General features: G+C 38.5%; 1 protein-coding gene across 3 annotated transcripts in view; it reads left to right on the plus strand.

The window, feature by feature from the left end:
* Positions 1-24,025, plus strand: part of ELMO1 (engulfment and cell motility 1) — a 568,433-nt gene that overhangs the window by 197,807 nt on the left and 346,601 nt on the right. For all 3 annotated transcript variants that reach the window (XM_040260178.1, XM_040260181.1, XM_040260177.1), the window contains exons 7-10: positions 457-492; positions 9,386-9,485; positions 17,715-17,866; positions 19,962-20,040. In XM_040260178.1, the coding sequence (XP_040116112.1) occupies positions 457-492; positions 9,386-9,485; positions 17,715-17,866; positions 19,962-20,040 (367 nt within the window). The remainder of the gene's footprint in view (positions 1-456; positions 493-9,385; positions 9,486-17,714; positions 17,867-19,961; positions 20,041-24,025) is intronic.

Below are 24,025 nucleotides of genomic sequence, written 5' to 3' on the forward strand. Positions count from 1 at the left end.
TTTGTGTGCGTGCTCAGTCACTAAGTTGTATCTGACTCTTTCTGATCCCATAGGCTATAGCCCGCCAGGCTCCTCTGCCAATGAGATTTTTCAGGCAAGATACTGGAGTGGGTTGCCATTTCCTCCTTCAGGGGATCTTCCTGACCCTGGGATCAAACCCCCATCGTCTCTAGTGGCTCCTGCATTGCACGTGGATTCTTTACCACTGAGCCACCTGGGAAGCCCCCTTTGTTGCCTTTATTCAAAAGTAAATGCATTAGGTGGCTTATAGTAGTTTAATCCCTATTTTTGATTGTTTTGTGTCATTAATAAACACAAATTTATTACTTGGAGAAATGTTTTTAAATGAATTCAGTGTCACATAGCTCATGCTGGGCTTTCTTCATGATATGTAATTTGTGTAAAATCCATTGCTGTCATGCATGCGCCTTACATAGTTGTTTTTGAATTTTACAGACGATACCAGAAATTGCAGAAGATCATGAAGCCTTGGTAAGAATTTCTGATCTGTTGATATAGATGATATAACACTTCCTTCTTCTCTCAACAATTAAACTCTGTCCTCTGACTGATTGTGTAACTGTGTCTAGATATTTTGAGTGATTTTTTTCTTTTTGCTTTCTTTTTGATGTTCTTATAAATAGGTTCTTAAAAAATTATTTCCCTTTTCTTTTTGCTTTGTGGTAGAGTGTTTTATGTTTGTAACCACAGAATGATCACATCAGGATTGCTACCCTTCTCTTGGAGCAAGGGTAGGCATAATTTTATGTATTTCTTTAAACAAAACCTTTCTTTTTTGTGGCCTATGTAATGTTCAAAGTCAAAAATCTTTGATTTTCTTCAATGACGTGGTAAGAAAAAGATCCACATAAAAATATTGAAGTATGGAAGGAATATTATTTACTTTCAGTCTGAGAAAATGTTCAGTCACCCATATATTTGTGAATTGCATGATAATTGTGTCTGGAGATCTCAAAACTTCTTTCTTAGAGTATTCCCTCCTCAGTGCCTTTATTATTCACTAAACAAGAGGAGTCCAAATAGGATCTTATAAACTCTCTGTAATAGGCTGAACAAATTTCCATTTTGCCCAGTTGTTAAGCATACAGTTTCAGCTTGAGAAGGAAGATTAAACAGCATCTGAAAATGTGCACCTTATTTTTAAGCCTCCAGAGAAAATGCTGAACAGTGTAATAGTGGTCTCTAAGCTTTCATGTTCCCTTACCCCTCCCACTAGAAAAAATATTAGTTTCAGGAACTCTTCAGTCATTAAATTCTACTAAGATAGAAACATTGAATTTTTAGGATAAAGCTCCTTAAATCTAATTTTGATATATATTTTAATACAGTAGAAACACTTAATGGTAATGACAATAGAATTCATCTTTTGTTGAGAATTTACTCTGTCCTGGGCACTGTCTCAATGTTTAAATGTTTACACTTGCTACTTCTAATTCACACTTTTATCCACAACACAAGATGAGTAAAATTAGCATTAGTTCCTTGATGCAGAAGTTAAAGTGAGGTGGTATTGGGATTCAAACTGGTTATTTCTTCTCTAATAGCCTAATACAATTTGTTAATGTAAAATTTTGGACTCCAGCCAAAATAACTTCTTAAAATTTATCTGTCAGCAGTTTTAATCTTTTGGTATATAGGGGCATTGCAAGTGTGAATCATGATTTTTATTTATGATGGACAAAATCAATGCTCAGAATCCTGGTTCTGGTAATGGCAAAGTAGCCTAATCAGACTAAGGACCATAGATAACAATTATGACCTCTAGACAAAATATTGCAAACAAAAACATCTAAAAACAGGTATTGAAGGAACTAGATAGGAACGGAAACAGACAGAAAGAAGTCAGTCTTTGAGAGAACAAATTGGCTCTAGGTGGGATTTGTGTGTTCACAGCTTTTTTGCCTGAGGATCCCTGCTCATCCAGGTAGCATGCGTTCTGCATGTGTGCGAAGTCTCTTCAGTCGTGTCCGACTCTGTGCCTGCCATGGACTGTAGCCTGCTAGGCTCCTCTGTCCGTGGTGCTTCTCCAGACAAGAATACTGGAGTGGGTTCCCATGCCCTCCTCCAGGGCATCTTCCCGAACCAGAGATTGACCCCACATGCCTTATGTTTCCTGAGTTGACAGGCGGTTTCTTTACCACTAGTGCCACCTGGGAAGCCCCATCCGGGGATCATGGAGTGATAAAAACCCTCAGTCTTAATGTTGCTGGTGGTACATGCCTCCTCTGTCCATGCGACATAATTTGGGGCTGGCAGAGCAACTAGATAATTAAGGAAAATCCATGAAAGAAAGGAGGCTCAGAGGATATGAAACCCTCATAAATATATATGAATTCTGCCCAAATATATCACTGATCACTGAAGTGTGAATGTACATGTGTGTATGTGAACCCCAAAGGGTATTCAGATTTGTTGTTTCCTCGTGGGTCAGTTTTGATGTGTCAGTTTAGTCCCCTGAGCAGCTAGTGCTGAGAGGGAGTAAGGAGAGCAAGAGGTTTACTGGAGGATGGGTGGTACTTTGTGGCACAAAGTGAGGTTGGCTATGAATACCTTTCAGATAGTGAGGTAGAGCTGATGCCTGTGAAAGGAAGAAGAAAAGAGGAAGCAGATGTAGATCTGACAGTCCCAGCTAACCCAGTAGGAAGCTCAGTATAAATACAGACTGTTAGAGGGGTTACACAATGAAAATTGGTTACACTGGTGAGCTTTAGTATACACATGCAGGAGAAATACTGACTCTACACATATGGTTTCAGAAAAGAGAGATGGTGGGGAAAAGTTCCCAATCACTTTATGAGGCCTGTGAGGCCAGTATCACTCTGATAACAAAACCTGACAAAGCTAACTTAGGAAATAAAAAAATTATAGGCCACCTAATGAACAAAGGTACAAAACTCCCCAGAAACATATGAACAAATATAATCAAGCAAGGTATAAAGAAGATTTGTGGCAACAAAGATTTATCTCGGAAGTTTAACATCTGAAAATCAGTCACCATGATTTAGAAAAATAAAGGAGAAAACTTAAACAGAAAAACCACCTTTATAGATACAGAAAATAGGTAACAGATACAGAAAAAGCATTTCATAGTATCCAACACTCATTCATAAGTATTCTCAGCAGTCTGGGAATAGAGGGAACTTCCTCAACCTGATAAAGACTATCTAAAAAAAAAAAAGCATTATACTTAATGTTGGAAGATGAATCCCCACTCCTCCCACTAAAGATTGGGAATAAGGCAAATATATTCACTTTTTGCACTTGTAGTCAACATTGTACTTTTAGCCTTAGCAATAAGTCAACATAGAAATAAGAGGTCAGGAAGGAAGAAATAGGGGCTTCTCTGGCAGCTTAATGGTAATGGTAAAGAATCTACCTGCCAATGCAGGAAACACGGGTTCTACCCCTGATCTGGGAAGATCCCACATGCCAAGGAGCAATGAATCCTGCGTGCCACAACTACTGGGCCTGTGCTCTAGAGCCCAGGAGCTGAAACTGCTGAGAGCTATGCGCCGTGGAGCCTGCGCTCTGCAACAAGAGAAGCCACTGCAATGAGAAGCCTGCACACCACAACTAGAGAGTAGCCTCACTTGCTGCAGCTAGAGAAAGCTGCGCAGCAATGAAGACGGAGCACAACCAAACATAAATAAATTTTTAAAGCTACTCATATTAAAAAAAAAGAAGTAAAACCAACTCTATCTATAGAAAATCCTAAGGCATCTACAAAGAAATGGCTTGATCTCATAACTGAATTTATCAAAGCTTCAGAATATAACATTAGTATGTAAAAGGGATATATTTTTATACTTCAATAGCAAACAACTGAAACATGAAATTTTATAATTTCCATTTACAGATGTCAGAAATGATAAAATTCTTAGGAATTAACTTTAACAGGAGACATCAATACTTGTTGTCTAAAAAATAAAAATATTGCTGGAAGAAATTAATGAAGACCTAAATAAGTAGAGAATACAACATTTTATGGATTGGAAGACACAGTATTGTTAAGACAGCAATTCTCCCCGAATTAAGTTTAATGCAATACAGTTTTTAAAAAAGAAATTACAAGCCAACCCTAAAAACTTAAAGGAAATGCATTGGACCTAGAAGAGCCAAAACAATCTTGAAAAACCCATAAAAATCTATAAAGTTGGAAGATTTCATTAACTGACTTAAAGACTTCCTACAAAGTCAGTAATTTACATACTGTGATATTGATATAAAAGAATAGACAGATCCATAGAATAGAATAAAGAGTCTAACATTGATCCACAGCTAAATTTTCAACAAAGGAGCTGAAAGAATGTATGTTGATATATCATGCTCTGATTCTAAAGGGAATGTCCAATGGGGCAGTTTAGAAATCCATACATTTCTGTGTCTATAAGTTTTACCACAAAAATAAAATACTTTGAAAAACTCAACAGGCAGGGTAGAACAAAGTTATATCATTAACTTTGGCAATTAGAGATATATTCAGTATGATTTATTAATACCTTTAAAAGTGGTCTTTATTTTCATCTTTTCTCTGCTTCTCTCTTGGGCATGGCACCCAATGAAAACATTTGCAAGCACTATTTGATAAAACTAACAGCATAAAATGTAAATGCTTTAAGATTGGCTGAATTTTCTTGGAAAGAAGATGGTCTCTACTGAATTGATGAGAAACATTTATTTGAATCATTCCAGCACACATGGTGTGTTGGCTGTGACATGGCTCTCGACCAGCATGTAAAGTTTGTAGTCAGCTTAATCTGTGGCAGCCAGTACTGCAAAATCTTTAGCTTAGCACTTTATAAAAAAACAAATAAACTAAACAAATAAAAATGCTCCCCGCATGTGCCATGCGGTTGCTTTATATCTGTAATCCTTTTAGCCTTGATCTTCTGCACCCAGCACTGATTTCAGAGTCAGGATCTTGGCTCTTGCCTTTCCTCTTTGGAACCTGAATCACTCCTCCAGCAGTGGAAATAAACATCTGTGTCAGGGTTCAATAAGAGCTTTTGTAGCTGCCTCAGTTGAGATGAGGTGAGTGAGTCCCTTGATTTGGAAGGTAATAACATTTTAGCACTGCCATCCTTTCCTTGCAACTGAGGATTTAAAGTTGAATTTTGAAAAACGTCTCCCATGGAAAGGTAGTATGCCATCTAGCAACCAGTTATAATGAATTATATATGTCATATATAGTATATATAATACAATATATTATATACATATTCTATACAATCATATATGTATGTATCATATAATAGATAAAATACGCTATTAGATATGTATTATATGTACACAGTATGTAAGATATACGTTATATATACAATACATTGTATTATATATAATGTGTACGAATAAATATACCTAATAACATATTTTATATATTATATAAGATACATATACATACATAGGATTATATAGCCTATGTATGTCGAGTAACATTAATCCGTAGAGTTTATAATTACGTGTGTGTGTGCTCAGTCGTTTGGTCATGTCCAACTCTTTGCAACCCTATGGACACTAACCCACCAGGCTCCTCTGTCCGTGGAATTTTCAAGGCAAGAATAACTGGAGTGGGTTGCAATTCTTCCTCCAGGAGATCATCCTGACTCAGGGATCAAGTCCACACCTCCTGCGTCTCCTGTATTATAAGTGGATTTTTTTAGAGCTGAGCCACTGGGAAAGTCCCCTTATAATTATATAGTGGCTCAGACAGTAAAGAATCTTCCTGCTAGGGCAGGAGATACAAGAGACATGGGTTCGATCTCTGGGTCAGGAAGATCCCCTCGAGAAGGGAACAGCATGCCACTCCAATATTCTTGCCCGGAGAAGTCCGTGGACAGAAAAGCCTAGCAGGCTATATTTCATGGGGTTGCAAAGAATCAGACACGACTGAGTGACTAACACTTTCACAAGTATAGAAAGTGTTATTAGATAATAAGTATATAAGTATAAATTGAGGAAATAGCAACCCACTCCAGTATTCTTGCTTGGATAATCCCACAGACAGAGGAGCCTGGCAAGGTCACAAAGAGTAGGACACTCCTGAGTGATTGAGCACACATAATATAACATCTATATAAAACTTTTGTGGACCAAGAGAGTGATCCTTGCTCTGGACACCTTGGTGTGTGATGTAAAGAAACTTCTCTCACTTCTCAACCATTGATACTAACTGGTGATTGCCAAGCACAAAAAGCCCTAGCTGCGGTCTCAGAAACAGTGCTCCAATTCCAACCGTGGAGATTTAAACACTAGTTCCCCAAAGCAGCTTGGAGATTTGGAAACCAAACAATACTGTTTCTCTTTTTCTGCTTTTGCCCCAGGTCCTGGGAGCCTGTCTGAGGAGTCTGTAGGCAGAGTTCTGGGGCATTTGAGGAAGAGGGAGTATCCCAAGATGTCACTGAGGCCATTTGGATTATGAGTCCATTGAGCAAGGAACAAAGTTATGTTGCCTTCAGATAATCAGAGCGCATAAGTACAATTTATCTTTTGCTTTTAAAGCAGTTAATGAAGACTGATACTGTCTTTAGTCCAAGGTATAGGGAATATAAAGAAGAGTTTGTTTCTAGCCATGTGTTACTCCTTTTTCTGTTTCCATTGCTTTTCTCTTAGTGACAACACCAAGGCCATGTTTTTACACGCCATGGAACCTATGAATGCCATCCTCCAATGTCGTGTACATTTTTTACCAATTGAGGTCTTTCAGCATGCCAGGTGTAAAGAAATGCAAACCATTCATTATCAGTTGTGTGTGTATGTGTGTGCCCAGTCGTGTCTGATTCTTTGCAAACCCGTGAACTGTAGCCCTCCAGGCTCCACTGTCCATGGAATTTTCCAGGAAAGAATACTGGAGCGTGTTGCCATTTCCAGCTCCAGGTTCATTATCACTTAGTGTTTCTTTTTTTCCTTCTTTTGAGTAAAAAAATTGTTAATATTGTTTGTGTGTGTGTGTTAGTTGCTCAGTCTCATCTGACTCTTTGTGACCCCTTGGACTGTAGCCCGCCAGGCTCCTCTCTCCATAGGGATTCTTGGGGCAAGAATACTGGAGTGAGTTGCCATGTCCTTCTCCAGGGGCTCTTCCTGACCCAGGTGTTGAACTGCAGGCAGACACTTTAAGCCATCTGAGCCACAAAGGAAGTTAGTTAATATTGTTTACCACTAATAATACAACAAAGTAATAAATTACATAATATTGTTCACTAAAAATTCTATACATAATAATGTACTGTTTTCACAGTGATACTAATATCTAATAATCTGTTAATAACTCTTACTAATTGATTTTATTTCCTGGCTCTCTTATTTTCCTGAAGAAATTTCATTTTTGTTGTTGTTTTTTTTTTACAAGCTAGTGTTTAGATTTTCTTATGACTCGTTGTAGGAAGAGTCATTCTGGAATTTTTCTATAACCTTTCTTACTTGTCCTTTTAATCCATTTTCCACCTGACTATCTACTTTTTTTGTTTTCTTAAAGTAAGCTTGAGTTTTCTGGTTTGGAATTTCTTTTTGGGGCATGATTCTCTGATGCCACCTAGGGGGAACCTGTAAGATGGGGATTGCTTATCTGTGACTCAGAAAAGTCTTTTTAAAAATATATGCTGCTTTTTTTGTCTGACTTGAAACGTTTGGCTTTCCTTGCATTTTTTTTTTTTTCTGGTTCCAAGGACAGAGAATTCTTGTCACAATGAAGACAGACATTTGAAAATCATGAGCTTCGTGTACCTTTTTAAAATACCTCTTTGCATAATGATAATAACTAATATTCATATGCTGCCTTCCAAGTGTTATACACAGCTCAGAGGGCTGTAAATGTGGTAACTCCTTTTATTTCCCCAGGAATTCTCTGAGCAAAGTATCACCACCACTAGCAGCATCATTGTCATCCTCTGTTTTAAAAAATGAGGAAACTTGGGGCACAGAATATGTCCGTGACTTGTCCACTTACAGCTGTCCACCTCTGCTGTCTAACTCCAGAAACCACCCACTGAACCATTTCCATCAAGCGCATCTCATCCCCTCTGGTGTCTGGTACCTTTGGATCATAGTCCTTGCCTGAGAGTCACTTCCTCTTTTGTAGATTTATTTTCAGCATCACAGCTTCTGAGATGATGCAAGATTTCCAAGGTCCTCCATGGAGGCCAGGCTGAGAACACTGGGAAGAAGGGGAACTGCAAAGGTGTTTTAAAAGCAATAGGAGCCAGTTTTCTATTCTGTTCATTGAAAATGAATGGGAAGATTCCCATCTAAACACTTTATGAAACTCTGTAAAGTAGCAATCATGATATATAGGAGTCTACAGATTAAAAATCTGAACTACTGAATTTATTTTTAAAAAATCAAGCATAAGAATCAGTATGGTTGTATACAGTATGGAGATTCTGATGGGCGTAATTTAATGAACCTGAAGAGACAAAACTTACCTTGAGAGTTTTAAGTTAATACTATTATGGTGATAATTTATAGTAGAGATGAGTTTCTGTAAAAGATTCTCAAAGTTGTTTTGAAAGCACTAGAAACCAGGTTGTTGTCTGGTAAGGGGTGTGGGTGGAGCTATTATAGAAGGCATTCTTTTACCTGAGTTTGCCTGATCTGTTTAAATTTCTAACTCATTCATGAGACACTTCCTACAGCTTTTGAACCACAGCAAGTCAATGGCCAGCAAATCATTATTATCTATAATATTCTAGAAAGGTACTCTATAAAGCCTGTTAACTAAAGTTAAAATGCTGGACAGTGTAACATAGAAATTAATATGCTTACTTACATATATGTTTGTATCTATAAGTGTATGTATGTGTGTAAATGCACTCACCAAACACACACACACACACACACACACCCCTAGGGATATATGGGCCACATGAATCTTTTGCAAAGTGCTCATACTTTTAATAGAATTATTTATAACCTTCCCTGTTGGATACCCAGAGATAATAAGAGAAGCGTGTTGCCCTCTTCCTAATATTTGTTTGCTGAGGAGCTTTTTTAAGCTATCATTTTCTGAATGCTTATATGCTGCCCTTTATTCAGTGCTCTATCAGCAGCCTTGTTATGAAACAGATTTTAAGTTTTCAGTGGGGAAGACGATGGTTTAGAGAATCTAAGGGACCTGCTCAGGGGCAACATAGCTCACCTGAGTGAGACTGTGAATCCAGGTCTGTCCCTCAGAGGCCCTGGCTTCTCACTGTGAAGCTACCTGCCTCCTTCCTACTGAGCCACGTGTGTAAGACGTTGTCTGTGGCCCAGCTGCTTATCCCACTGATCTTGTACATTTCTGCTTGTATTCATCTTTCTAAAGCTCTCTCACTGCCGTCTCTCCTTGTGCTGAACTGGGCCCATCACCCTCACGCCTCCTTGTGTTTTCCAGCTTTGGAGACATGCTGTCCTTCACCCTGACGGCCTTTGTGGAACTGATGGACCATGGAATAGTGTCCTGGGATACGTTTTCGGTGGCATTCATTAAGAAGGTAATTCAGATTGTGCTTCCCAAGCTCAAACCACTACTTTTTTTACAGGTATTTTTCTATGCTTTGAGCTTATCACAAAGTTGTTTCCTTTTGTTCTTTGTGTTAAAGGGTGAGTGTGATTTTTGATAGTATTATATATATGGTGGTCTGAGGGCCTAAATTCTATATAAAAAATGACATTTTCTCCCCAGTGGGATCATAAGGGCTGTACAAGAGAACCCCTAGTTGAGGGAAGTCAAGGTGACATGTTAAAACCCCTCTTCTGGATTCCATTGTTTTTAAGCCCTAACTAGAGTTCCTAGTATCTTTCCTGAACCGTCTCTCCTCAACTAGATGTTCAGGAGAAGGGAAAGAGGGAAAATATATTGATTGCTACATGACTGGGTCTGAAGCAGAAATGTAAGAGGAAAAGGGGTGCTTGGGTCCATGCCTCTTAGGCAGAGTAAGCCTGCTCACGCGTAATCTTGTTGTAGTAAGTGTCTCTGGGATCAGCTAGTTCAGTTGGCTCCTACTGTCCTTAGGAGGAAGCTAGCAAAGGGGCAGGCAAAAGTGGACCTGGTGTGAGGAGAGAGAGCAGAAGAGCCCCCCCCCCATTCCTAGCAGGTGAATAGTAATACAAACACATCTGCAAATTTACAATTCTCTTTCCAGTCTTCTAACCAAAATGAATAGCCTTGACTTTTCAACTGTTAAACGTAGTAGTAAATCAAGAATCATCCTTATTAATTTGTTAACTTATTTTTCCTCTCTTTGTATTTGTGGAATGGTTTCTAAATGTATTGGCATCTTTCTTTCTGCTGTTACTGGGAATGAAGAGATATTTGGAATTCATATATTTATCTTATAGGTCTAGATTCCTGGGAAGAGTGGTCTAAAATAAAGAATTTCAGAGAGTCTTTGTGAAAGCTAGAAAATAAAAACAAAATCCAGGCTGAGTCACTTGAGTTTTTAAGAGCTTTTATTTTGAAATCATGGTAAATGTATAGAAAATTTGCACACAAAAAAGTACAAAATGTTCCAAATGACCTTCAACGAACTTCCTTAATGATAACATTTTACATAATAACAGTATTATCAAGACTAGGAAATTAACAGTGCTACAAGACTATTACTATTAATTGATTTCACCATTTTTCTCTGGTTAAGGACTCAAGACTGCATTTAGGTATCATGTCTCCTTGGTGTCTTCCAATATGATTGTTCCTCAGTTTTTCCTTATCTTTCATGACTGACAGTTTTGAAGAACACTGGTCAGTTATTTTGTAGAATGTCCCTCAGTTTGGGTTTGTTTGATATTTCCCTTAAATCAAGGTTATGCATTTTTGGCAAGAATGTCAGAGAAGTAATGTGCCCTTTTTAGAGGATCGCATTAGAATATGTGATGTTGATATCTCTTATTAATGGTGACCTTGATTATGTGGTTGATACCCAGCAGATACCACTGGGTCTCCCCACTCTGAAGTTACATCTTTTCCTTTTGAAGTTAATCAGTACCTGGAGGGAGTTACTGCCTTAAACTGAAGAGCATAGTAGAGCCCTTAGTCTGTCGAATGATGTTGTTTGGAATGGAAGTCTCAGAGAATGAATACCTGAATGCTGTCGTCTATTTATTTCAGGCAAGAACTGTTTGGGAACCCAAGGTCTTCTTGATGTACCTCTGAATCCTTTTTTATTACATAAGGGCATAAAGCCAAAAAAAAAAAATGAGTAGTAAGAACTTCCCTGGTGGCTCAGATGGTAAAGTGTTTGTCTACAATGCGGGAGACTTGGGTTTGATCCCTGGGTCGGGAAGTTCCCTGGAGAAAGAAATGGCAACCCACTCCAGTACTCTTGCCTAGAAAATCTCATGGACAGAGGAGCCTGGTGTCCATGGGGTCGCAAAGAGTTGTACACAACTGAGGGACTTCACTTTCTTCACTTTTAAGAAAACACACAAAGAAGGATGAAGCCTCTTTTTGCCTGTATTTGTCAGTGGCATGAATTGCTTAGAAAAAAAGAAAAGGAGAGAGAGAGAGAGAAATGAGTGTAGAAGAGAAAGCCAAGGTAATCTGGGTGTGTTAGGAAGTACTCTCCTTTGGTGGTGGCAGGTGATGAATATAAGCATTAGGTTTTAAATGCAGAGGAAAAAAATCACTGTATTTTGTCTTTCCAAGATAAAAGTTCTAGAGAAATGGAGTATTACTTAACCATAAAAGAGTGAAATATTGCCATTTGCAGCAACATGGGTGAGCCTAGAGATTATTATACTAAGTGAATAAGTCAGAAAAAGACAAATATTATATAATATTACTTACATGTAGAATCTAAAAAGTAATACAAATAAATGTATTTACAAAACAGAAACAGTCTTATAGAGATGGAAAACAAATTTATGGTTACCAAAGGGGAAAGAGGAGAGGGATAAAGTAGGAGTATGGGATTAACAGATACACACTACTATATATAAAATAGGAAAACAATAGGAATTTACTATATAGTGCAAGGAACTATATTCAATATCTTCTAGTAACCTTTAATGGAAAAGTATCTGAAAAAGAAAAAATATGTCTGTATATATATATATGGACCTCCCAGGTGGGGCAGTGGTGAAGAATTCTCCTGCCAGTTCAGGAGATGAGAGTTCAATCCCTCTGTCAGGAAGAGCCCCTGGAGAAGGAAATGATAATCTCCTCCAGTATTCTTGCCTGGAGAAACCCATAGACAGAGAAGTCTGGAGGTCTATAGTCAATGGGATCACAGTTAGACTCGATTGAGAGATTGAGTACCCACACGTGCATGTAAATACATATACATATAAAACTGAATGACTTTGCTGTACTAAAACTAACACAACACTGTAACTCAACTATATTTCCAATTTAAAAAAAAAGTTCTAGGGAGGCAATTTTAAATCTGAAGATACTGGGTTTTGCAGACATTTTTTATACTTAAATTTTTTAATTCATTCTGAATTTATGGTGGGCTTTTCTTTTCTACTTTCAAATTGCTTTGCTTTTCTGATATTAGAGCCTCTTTTGCTATAAAAACAATGCTGTTCTCAACGTGAATTCCTTGAAATTAGGTTGTGCTTTCAGCAACATTATCTCTTGATTCCCGTAGCAATCCTTTGCAGAAGAGAGCAGTAAGTGTGTGTTCCTGGTCAGGAGGGGAGGACACAGAGGCTTGGGGAGGTAGAGTGAGGTTATGTATGGAGAGGGGGTGTCGTTGGTCCCCCATTTCAGGGCTCCCTCCCGCATCAGCATGCACCTGCACTTTAGATGTTGGAAAGAAGAGATTCTGAAGGACAGAGGACAGACCTGTTGAAACAGCATTGCCTCCTGTTCAGCCCTCCCTGACCTCACTGGGGCAGAGTTAACTGATTTCTTCCACTCTCCATTCTCCTTGAATCTTGTACATGCCCCTGTTCCATCACTTATCACTCTCCTGTGAATTTTTTGTTCTTTTGATGGGCTCTCCCAAGACCATGAGTCCAAGAAAGCCAGGATGGAACCATGGCTTTCTTCTGGCCTCTCTCCTCAGGGCGTGACATAGAGTCAGACCTTAATACATTTCTGTGAAAATAAATAAATGAAATTTGCTTTGGAAGTATTTTTCTAAACTCTAAAACTTGAAGTAAAAAAAAAAATAATACAGTGCCACCATATTTAAAATATATTTCAAGTAAAATTTCAGCCATGAATGGAAAGGAATGACAAAGGTAGCTTTCTTTAAATGGGTGATGTGGTTAGAGAGAATGACAATAATCCAATTTTCTAACTGCTTATGAAAATAGTTTTCGATCACTGAAATTAACCAAAAAACCATATTAAATACAAGGAAGCAAAGACTAGCAGTCTTGGCAGTTTAAACTAAACACTGAGTATTTTTCAGAAGACAACATGTTTATAATGCATTCCATCCTCATTCCTAGCCATTCTATTTCCTTTGCCTTGCTACTTCGAGCTCCACTTCTTATGTGAATTTTAAAAAGTGGTCATCAGAAAATGACTTTATAATTGAAAGTTTTTGTAAGGTTATCTTTTTATTCATTAGCTGGATCAAATTCAGCACTTTGACAACCCAGGAATTGTATACAGGCAACTGTCTTTTAAATGGAGCTTTATCTAGACAAAAATCAGCTAGGAAATGTGCTGACAAAAGATGCTTATCTCTGTGGTCCAGACTTGGCTTCCTATTAATGCCAAATTCATACGACTTTGGAGAAATATTTTTTCCCTGCCAGCCCTGATATCCTTCTCTGCTATCTATTTTGTTATGTGTGAATCTCGAGTCTAGTTTACAAAGTTTTCCTGTAATAAGTAATATCATTTCATGAACACTTTGAAACTTGGAATCCCTTGATGCCAATCTTTAAATGTTGCTGCTTTTTAAAGACTTGGTGACTTAGAGAGAGGGTCAGAAGGCATGGAGAAGAAAGAAATGAAATCAAAGAAAAACAACCTAAAACTTTCTGTGTTATGAGTTAGTTTTACCCTAGCCAAGTATAACATCAGAGTCTTTTCTTGGAAGGAAAGTTTTATACAAATGCTCTTGAAACCTTAGCTCTGCAGGAGGGCCTGGTTCACTCTGCAGTATTTTCAGTGCCTAAATAAACATCCAGCCAATTTCAGTTTAGAGACCCAGTCATTTTTGCCTCTTAAAAGCTTGAGAGATTTATGGACCACTGCCTGAATAACTTAAAGTATGGGAGAGGGGCTCCATGTTCTCCATGTATCTTTGCAGTTTTGACAACAGAGGATAATTTTAAAGTCTCTTTCTAAGTAATTCAAAGTGTTTCTATGATTTTAAAAAGTTGTATTATTGATTCATACACTGTGATGCCCCCTAACTTCTTAAAAGTCACCCAAATATTCCTGTTTTATCTAAGTAGCACTTTTATTTATTTATTTTTCTTTTAATTTTTATTTTTTTAACACTGAAAACATTTTTTGTTGGGGTATAGCCAATTAACAATATTGTGATAGTTTCAGGTATACAGTGAAGGGACTCTGCCATGCATATACATGTATCCATTCTTCCCCAAACACCCCTCCCATCCAGGCTGGCACATACCATTGAGCAATTCCACGTGCTGTACAGTAGGTTTTTGTTGGTTATCCATTTTAAGTACGGCATTGTGTGTATAACCTTCCCAAAGTTCCAGGTAGCACTTTTAAATGAGTGGAAGCCTGTGGAAGTAATAGATATAATTATTGTTAGCTCCTCCTCCTTTTTCTCGCTGATACAGACCTACTTTCAAGAAGCTGTACTTTGACAGGTTTAGGCTGCTCACCCATGTTGGCCAAAGTACAGAAATGGAGCTGGAAAAAATTTAAAGGCAAAGGAAGTCACAATTGATTTTAAGGAAGACAAGGGAAATTAAAATTTAACAAGATGATTTTTAACCTTCTATAGCTATACTGTGACCTGTGGTTTTTAAACTAGACATCGAAAGTAACATTCAAACTTTCATGAAGTTGTCCATTCACCAATGAGGACAGTCATCATGTTTGCCCAGTCAGCCCTGATACCTTGTTTATTAGTATTCATTAGATGAAAGTATTGGGTGATTTAAATGTCAAGTTAAAATTACTGATAAATAAGGCAAAAGATAGAAGTTAGTTTCAAAAGACAACTAGTATCTCCTACAGAATTGTACATTAACTCTAAAGAGTTATATGCAGGCTTTCTGCCAGGCAGTACTCAGCTTAGAGTGTTACGCAAAGTTTTGTAAGCTACTTTAGGGTTGCTGAAATGATGGTCTCTGTATGTTAAGGAAGAGCTGAAATAATGGAAAATATTAATTTTAAACAATACTTTGATGAAGGTAAGAGGTTATTTTTATGATAAATATATAAAAATGGCAAATGGAAATGGAATATGTATATGGGATACAGTGTCTGAATTAAAGCATAGGCCATTACCTTTTTTACCACCCCTGTGTAAGCCTGTTGGGAGCAGGTGAGAATTAATAATTTGTAGAGAACTTTAAAGCCATTGTAAGAAACTGTGCTTTGTATCAGGAAAACATTGAGCATTTTGATTGAGTATTTCAAGAAAGGAAATACTGTCAAGGCATATTTATCGAAGTAGAGGGTAAATTTGTACCAGAGAGAAATCCTGAACATAGAGGAAATTGAAGAAGCTGCTCTCATACTAACCCAGAAGTGAGCTGGACAGTGTGCCAGTGTGCATACACAGCTGCGTGTATATGAGAGGGTAGACATTGCACAGAGCTTCCTTGGTGGCTTAGAGAGTAAAGAACCTGCCTGCAATACAGGAGACCCAAGAGCAAGCATGTAACATACTTTACAGTACATGACTGTTGTGTGTCCATCTGTGCTAGATTATAAGGTCCTTGAAGTTAAAAATCATGTGGGTTTGCTCATCTCTTGATTTCCAGATCCTAGGTCAGTGTAAGCCTGTTTTGTAGCACATGGTCAACACCTATTACCTGAATGAATGAAAAGGGGATGAAGGCAAGAGGGTGGAGGAGGGGGTTTGATCATAAACTTTCAACTAGAAGATTCTCCACAGAGTCTTAAAGGTACATCCAAATTTACTCAATGGAAATAAGAATAGGAGCATGGAAGGAAAATGGAAGCAGTGCGGAGAAATCAGTGGTATTGTCAACATATTACTTTGTGAGTTCTTCTCTTTTCCAATAAGTGTCAAGAATTGTACTGGGATCATGAAAAGTTTTTGGTGTGGCGTTGATGAGGAAGTCAAGGAATTAATATTGGATTTAGAAGAGGTCTAAGTTAGGCGTTATCCCTATCACAGTATGAGGGTCATTGGATTTTTGTGAGAGAAAGATGGACTTAGAAAAAGAAAAGTGGCCTCATTGTGGTAGGTCTGATAGGGGAATAGACCCAGACAGTGAGGATTAAGGCAAGGGCTTGCCAGGGACAGGAAACACAGTGAAGAAGTTTATTAGCTGTGAAAGGAGCTAAAGCAGTCTTTGGAGAATCTTAAAAATCTCATACTCTTCCTACAGTCTATATTATAAAATAGTACCCTTTTGGAATATACTAGTATAATGTTACTTTACTTCTTTATGTCGTATATTTTCTACCCCCGAAATCCAAGTATATATGGAGGCAGAGAGCATATTGATAACTGTACTTGCCCACCTCTGTTTTTCACTGTACCCTCAGCTGTCACTGAGGAGTCATTGGACTATAAATGGTTGAACTAGTAACTGTAAGTTGCCATGGTGCCTTTGAATTTTATCTTGTGCAAAGATGGAGAGGGAATGAGGAGAAGGGGTCAATGCAATAGCAAAAAGGGAAATATTCATGTTGATAAGGGGAAGCTATAAGTGTCAATTTGTCATGGAACCAAATAGCTTTTAAGAAAGCAGTCATGATGATGATATAATAACAGCATTTTAATGTGAGTTGTCAACAAACAGTAATAACATTTAATGAGGCCTCTAAAATAAAACCTTTATGGTACCCATGTGTTTGGGTTTCTGTGATCCATTATTCTAACCCTTATTTTACTTCCCTCTTACACTCTGATTTATTATGTTTGAGGCTTTAGTGATGAATTCCTTAGGGAATGTATTTTAGAGCTTAAATGACTATTTTAACTTTTAGCACTTCTAATTTAATTGGTTTCCTATTTGCTAAATTCAAGAGTGATTAGAAGTATTTATTTTAACCATAAGAAATGGGAAGAATGGGGGAAAGAGTGCTTCACTGAGGAATAAAAAGGAGATTAGCCAGTGACTGAAAAGTTGCCAGTTGAACTGTGTTGACAAGTGTGATTTGTGTGAGTCCCTTAAGAATGTAACAGAAGCATAGTAAGAACATAAAAGCCATGGGTTGTGTGGGTGAAGGAGTAGCCTGGAAATGGGAGGCAGTGGCTATTAGTATATGTTGAAATTGCTGTCTCAAAGAAACACAAGAATTCTTACAATATATGTGTTGAAATTATCTGCCCCTGAAAGCTGAAACTCAGAAGAACCATTCCAAAAACACCAGACATAATAATTCTTTGAAACCATCTCCTTTCTAAAATTGCTTATTACCAAATTAGAGAAATAGGCCATAAATAGCAGTTTGTAATAAGGTGGTGAACAGTCATTGTTGACACCATGCGTTTCTGGCTATCCTGCTATAATTCCAGGTACTTTTCATACTGAATGTCTGGTGTTTCTTAAACGAGCTCCCGATTGACTTCATTTGCTCCCTTCTCTGCTCTGCTTACCGTGAGTGATCAATTGTGTCCCTCTTGGGTTTTCAGATAGCAAGTTTTGTCAACAAGTCGGCCATAGATGTCTCCATCCTGCAGCGGTCCTTGGCCATTCTGGAGTCCATGGTGCTCAACAGCCACGACCTCTACCAGAAGGTGGCACAGGAGATCACCATCGGCCAACTCATTCCGCATCTCCAAGGGTGAGCGAGATCGACGCTGCCACAGGGGGAGGGAACGTCCTTCAGGCAGACAGCTCCCATGACGGTTTGATTAAATATATACAGAAAAAGAATCTTGATCTGGTATATAATCAAACCATGCCTCATGTTTGTCCCCCTTCACACTGACATGGCACAGTGACTAGCCCTGGGTGCACCCCTTGCCTGTTCTTGAGACTAGTGTGTCCCTAGTGCCTTGGTAGGGGCTCAGTTCTGATAAATGTTGCTAGATAGTGTAGAGCTTTGCTTTTAATAAGATACAATAAAGCAATTTGTTCTCTTACGTTCTCAATAGAGTCTTTATCCTTAATCATACAGTATTTTCTGCAATATGAGAATTTTCATAATTAGGAGTTTTTAAAGCCAGACTTCTTTATTTGTCTCCAGGTGATTACAATAAACTTTTTCTTGTGTATTTTATAAAATACAAAATTTTAAGACGCTTGAGCTATGAAATAGCTGCCTTAGCGGCCTTGGGTTTTGGGGGAATCTCTCCTCCCCACCCTTAGATAACTAGTAAGGTTGCCTCTGATGATGCGAGCCTGAGAAGGAATCCTTGTAGGATGCCACTTGATCAATGAAAGTATTTTGGATCGCAGGTGGCAAGAAGCATCCTGAGCTAGGACAGGGAGTTTATTGAAAGGATACTGGGGTGTTTTATAGACCCGAGGAATGACTTGAGTAGCTAAGCCTTGGGAAGGACAGAAACTATGGCTTCCTTGGAGTTCTCACAACAGGGCTTTTCTCTGGCATATTGGCTGGCAGTAATGTGACTTGGCTCCCAGTAACTGCTGCCCCTGGTCTCTCAGGTCACACTGGCAGATTTTCAAGAGGAAACCTGATTGGCCTGTTTGGGTTGGGGGTGTAGAATGGGGATTCAAGGGAGTATTCAGTCGTTCTCAATATACCAAAAATGTTGACTATGTGTTTATAATTAAACTTTATATTAAACTACCAAAGTGCATTAGATGTTTCCTTCATTGGGGGGTAGGAGATGGTGACTAGAGTATAAAATTATAAGTCACACAAGCTATAGACTGTGGCCTCAGGGAAAACTAGCCCATGCTCTAAAATGATTTTGTGTGAAATCACTCTGGAAGTGGTACCAATTTCATGTGTCCCTGAATGCGACCTGTATCAACTTAAAAGTCTGTATCTTTCTTCTGCATCTCAAGGGCATCATTGTGCATTTACAGTGCACTTTGCCAAGAGGAGAGTCTCTTATTTGCCAAGTGCTGTGCTAAAGGTTTTATGTGCATTACCTCATTTTATCCTAAAAGCAGCTCCTTGAAGTGAGTGTGTTTTTACCCAGTGTTCCAGATGAGGAAGCTGTGTAGGGACACCCTGTGAACTTCAAGGCCACACAGCCAGCCAGTGGGACACTGGGCTTAAAATCTCATCCTTCCTGAGGCTGTGTAATAAGCTCTGCCTCTTCCTAAATTATCTCTAAATGTAGCTCACTGGCCTCTGCTCTTTGTTTATGCCCTGGGTCCTTCTTATTTACTATTTGTGCTGTGCTGTGCTTAATATTTACTATTTACCATGCAACCTGACTGTAGATCTTGGCTTCATTTGGAATTTCTGATATCATTCCTGTGAAAAACAAATTTGTAAACATAGAAACCTATCCTTCATGTTCTTTAAAAGTTTCTAGTTGAAAATAGATTTTTAGAATATGTAATATTGCCATGGAGACAAAGCAGTTTCCTCTATAATAAGCCCAGGAATGTGGGGACACCCAGAACTATTCCCAGATGTACTCCGTGCATCAGACAGAAAATTACACACACACACGCACACACACACACACTGGTCCATATTTTTAACTCTGATAGAGGAGAGGGGAAGAGAGCAAGCTGGCCAGCTATATCTCTGGGTGAGTGTGTTTTATCCGGCTAGCAATAGTAATTGTCTCCTCACATGTTTCCAGCTTTTCATGGTTGAAATACACAGTGCTGACTGCATTCTCTGGGTCCTGCCTTTCTCTCTCACCTTTTTTGGGGAAATAATCATGACCCTTATCATGGTCTCACTGAGGGGTGGTCTTTTCTGACTTTGATGTTCTGTGTCTTTACAGGACAGATCAAGAAATCCAGACCTATACCATTGCAGTGATTAATGCACTTTTCCTGAAGGCCCCTGATGAGAGGAGGCAGGTAAGTTGCATTTCTTCTGCCTTAAAGCCTGTGCCCAGGGCTGACAATCTTTGGTGCAGGGAGAGCCCTCCCCTTCCAATCCCAAGAACTCCTCTGGAGTTCTCTGCTTCTTGGCGGTTTGCCTGGCCAGATTGGGATCATTCACAGATCCAGTGGGAGCTAGTTGGAGATGAAGTGTTTCAGAGGTAAAGCCCTTTCATCATGTGAAACCCAGCATAGAAGCCCCAAACAAAGAGCTGAAAGAAAGAGGAAACTGTTTTCGTGATGGATGCAGAGTTAGAAGCCCCTGTGGTCTTCTGTCATTTCATTGGATACTCACTGGAGCCAGGGAGGGATTGTCCCCATTTTCCTGATGAGGAAAGCTAGACTCTGAGAACTGCCACACTTTGCTGGGGGAGATGCCAGGTGGGAAGATGGGAAAGGAAATGTGTAAATTGCTGCCGCAGTTGAGAGAACCTTTCATCTGTGAGAGGCTCTTTGCTTAGCGATATTTCTGCTCTCCGTGTGTGGATGTGCCCAGGAGGAGTGAGCATTTCATTTCCTCTCCTCTGTGTCATCAGAAGGAGGGAACTCCTTAAAAGTACCTGCTTGGAACATACCCTTCAGTACTGTCATCTGTCAATCTTTGGTTCTTCTTCAGCGAGGGAAAGCACTATTATAAAGTGCCTGTGGAAGAAGTGGCGCTTTTGCATGTCTTAGAATTTGGCTCACATCTGAGAATCCTTTCTTTTTTTTCCCCAGCAACATAACATACTTGTTACCTTGGTCACAATTGACTCCCTTTAGAAGCTAGATGAAAATATGAGATCTTCCAGCATTTAGAAAGTATACTAGGGAGCTTATGACAGTTACTAATAAATTGTTTTAGAAGAATTTAGAAGGTTAGCATGCTACTGAACACTGTGGCAAGAATTTTACTTTTTTTTTTTTTACTTTATTTTTTTCGTTGCCAGGGATTTTAAACCTCAGTGGCTAAATATGAGGGTTTCTGGTTTGTTTTCCATTTAGGTTTGTTTGCTGATTCCTAGGAGTTACATTTGCACAATAAGCAGAGTGGCTTTCTAATTTCCTGTGCTTTTGGTTTGGTATTGGCTGAAGCCAGGAGGTGCCTGCCCTCCCCAAGCCTATTTTCCAGGCTGGATATTTCAGGGCAGCTTTGCAGATCTTAAGTGGGATCATGGGTAGGGCTGCTCCTTTTATATTTATATCTAAATACTGGAAGCATGATAATTCCCATCAGGCCGTAAGTTACCTGCATATGTTCACAAGCCTGACATGAGCATCACAGAGAAGCTCGATCCTTCTGCTTGCCAGACCAGGGATGCCTAGCCAGACCAATGATAGCTGCTTGTAGAGTGGGGTTAAGAGCCAGGCCAGAACTAAGACTCTGACTCAACTGACCTAGACTCTTGAAACTGTCTTTCCCTCTGTGGCTAGATTAGAGGAAAGGAAAGCTCACACTCACCCCAAGTGTTATGATTTCACTCAGACCACTGCATGAGTAAGATGCATACCCCTTGCATCATTCTGTTACACTAAAATTACTGTTAATCTGATTAATTGGAATTGAATGACCATGAAGAAATAGGGAATTAGATGCCAATCTATGCTGACTCCAGGGCAATGATAACAATGAAAATATAATGGGGTACCATTATACTAGAAATGCCATTAACGTTAGGCTTGAATTCTGCTAATCAGATCTTTTTTATTTTTGAAAAATTAGGCTATATGAAACCGACATAGCACAGTTTGTACATACATTACTATATTAATACTAAATCACAAAAGGTAGTCTAATAACATTAAATCACTTAAGTAAACAATTCAACTAAGAAAAAGTGTTTATCAACCAGCAGAAAATTCAGATTTTAGTCTTTGAAATAAAAATGACAATACTTGTCAATAGAAAATTAACTTGGACTTTATAGACTATCTTGAATTTAGGATGAATCAGTGACTATTGTTTGTAAAGAAAAGAAGTATTTTGATTTTTAATTTTTAAAATATTTTCTAGTGAGTTAAGAAAGAGTTGGCCCTAAAAATTACAAGTTCATAATGAAGAAAAGCTTATTTGTCATTATTTTTTGAATATCAGTGGAGTCTGATAAAGCAAAAGCTCAAGCTAATTGGTAATATCTTGCTGTATATTATATATTTGTTATTGATTGATTTATGTTTTTAAAGATTGAAAGTTCTGAAATTTTTGGCAAATAGGAAAACTTGCCAAAGCCTGTCATTGATAATATTTGAGTGTCTGCCTTGCAAACATGTTTTATGTCATTTCATTTAATCCTCATATCTATAGAAAATCTTATTATTTTTATTTTATAAATGAGGAAATTGAGAGTCAAAGAGGTAAGGAACTTGACTGGTTGCTGAGCTGATTAAGAGTCCATGTTAGAATCCCAGCCTTACTCTTGCTCTTATCTGCAAAGCATCCTATTGAATACTGGTCAAGGAAGCATATCCTGCAGAATGGCCTTGTATTTGTCTGGCAAAGAACTTCCTGATACTTGGGAGACATCAAGCCCATTTTCTTACTCCAGTTAGATTAAAACATAACCTTAACACTTATTTATTGGATTTACAGGAATGTCCCTTTTTGTTTGTTTTTTTTAAAGCTTTTAGACATTGGATAAATTCCACTTCAGTCAAAAAATTTTGTTTATTTCAACATCTCTTTCCAACTCGGGGTCAGACACATTGGTAGGACTCCATTATTTGGGTTTTTTTTTTCAAAATGTTAATGAATTTGGAAGGATTTTTGAATACCTATATCTTATTTCTACTTTTACTGAAGAAGGATACCACCAAAGTCAAATCTTTTTACTTGGCAGGCAAACCTGAGCGATGTTTTGTTTTGCATTCATGGAGTTGACCTGCCTGAGGGAGCACTGAGCTTCGGGCGGGGGTATAATTGCCTCCTGTGTAATGGTACCCTGTCACCCTCCCTGCGATGTGAGGGGTTGGGTCATGCCTGCCTCTCAGATATTGGAAAAGCTCCCTTTTCCTGCCCAAATGAAGGGAAAGGGTGCTGTTTTATGGGCGAGGGGATTGTTGTTAGGTGGGCAAATGGATCCTTTTTTTTACAACTAGTTGCCATCATTCATTTTATTATTTCCATGATGAAGTTTGTCAGATCGCTTCCAAATTTCTCTACAAACACTTATGTTTTGATAAGCATTATTTTAAAAAAACAAACAAACCCTTTAGCCTAAAGATTTGGTAGAAAAATCAGAAAATACAGATTCCAAAGGAAGAAGTTTTAAAAACAGCTATAATTGCATACCCAGAGAGGGAAACACTGCCCTACTTACCCCTGTGGGACTGTCATGGTCCTACTTCCTACATTTTTTGTACAAAGACTTCCCCTCAGACATCATTTGTCACTAGATATGATCAAACTGCAAGCACTGCTTATTTTTAAAAATGCTTTTAAAACTAAACATGACTTTGTGGACATCTTTCCATGTCAGTATATACAGGCAGGCCTCGTTTTACTGCATTTTGCTTTATTGTGCTTCACAGATACTAATATATATATATAAATTGAATGTTTGTGACAACCCTGCCTCAGCCAAGTTTACTGGCACCATTATCCAACAGCATTTATTCACATGGTGTCTTTGGTAATTCTTGCAAATTTTCAAGCTCTCCATCAGCAAAACAGATTGAGTCAGTGAAGACTTAGATGATGTTATGATTTTTTAGCAGTCTGTCCTGTGCTTAGTCGCTCGGTTATGTCCGACTCTTTGCGACCCCATGGACTGTAGCCCACCAGACTCTTCTGTTTGTGGAAATTCTCCAGGCAAGCAGAGTGGAGTGAATTGCTTTGTCCTCCTCCAAGGGATCTTCCCTACCCAGGAGTCGAGCCTAGGTCCCCCGCATTGCAGGTGGATTCTTTACCATTGCAACCACCAGCAATAAAGTATTCTTAATGGTTCACTCAAACCATTCCTTAATATTGGACAAAAAAATCCAT

This window comes from Oryx dammah, unplaced genomic scaffold, assembly GCF_014754425.2.
Source record: "Oryx dammah isolate SB20612 unplaced genomic scaffold, SCBI_Odam_1.1 HiC_scaffold_18, whole genome shotgun sequence".
In the NCBI taxonomy this organism is placed as follows: domain Eukaryota; kingdom Metazoa; phylum Chordata; class Mammalia; order Artiodactyla; family Bovidae; genus Oryx; species Oryx dammah.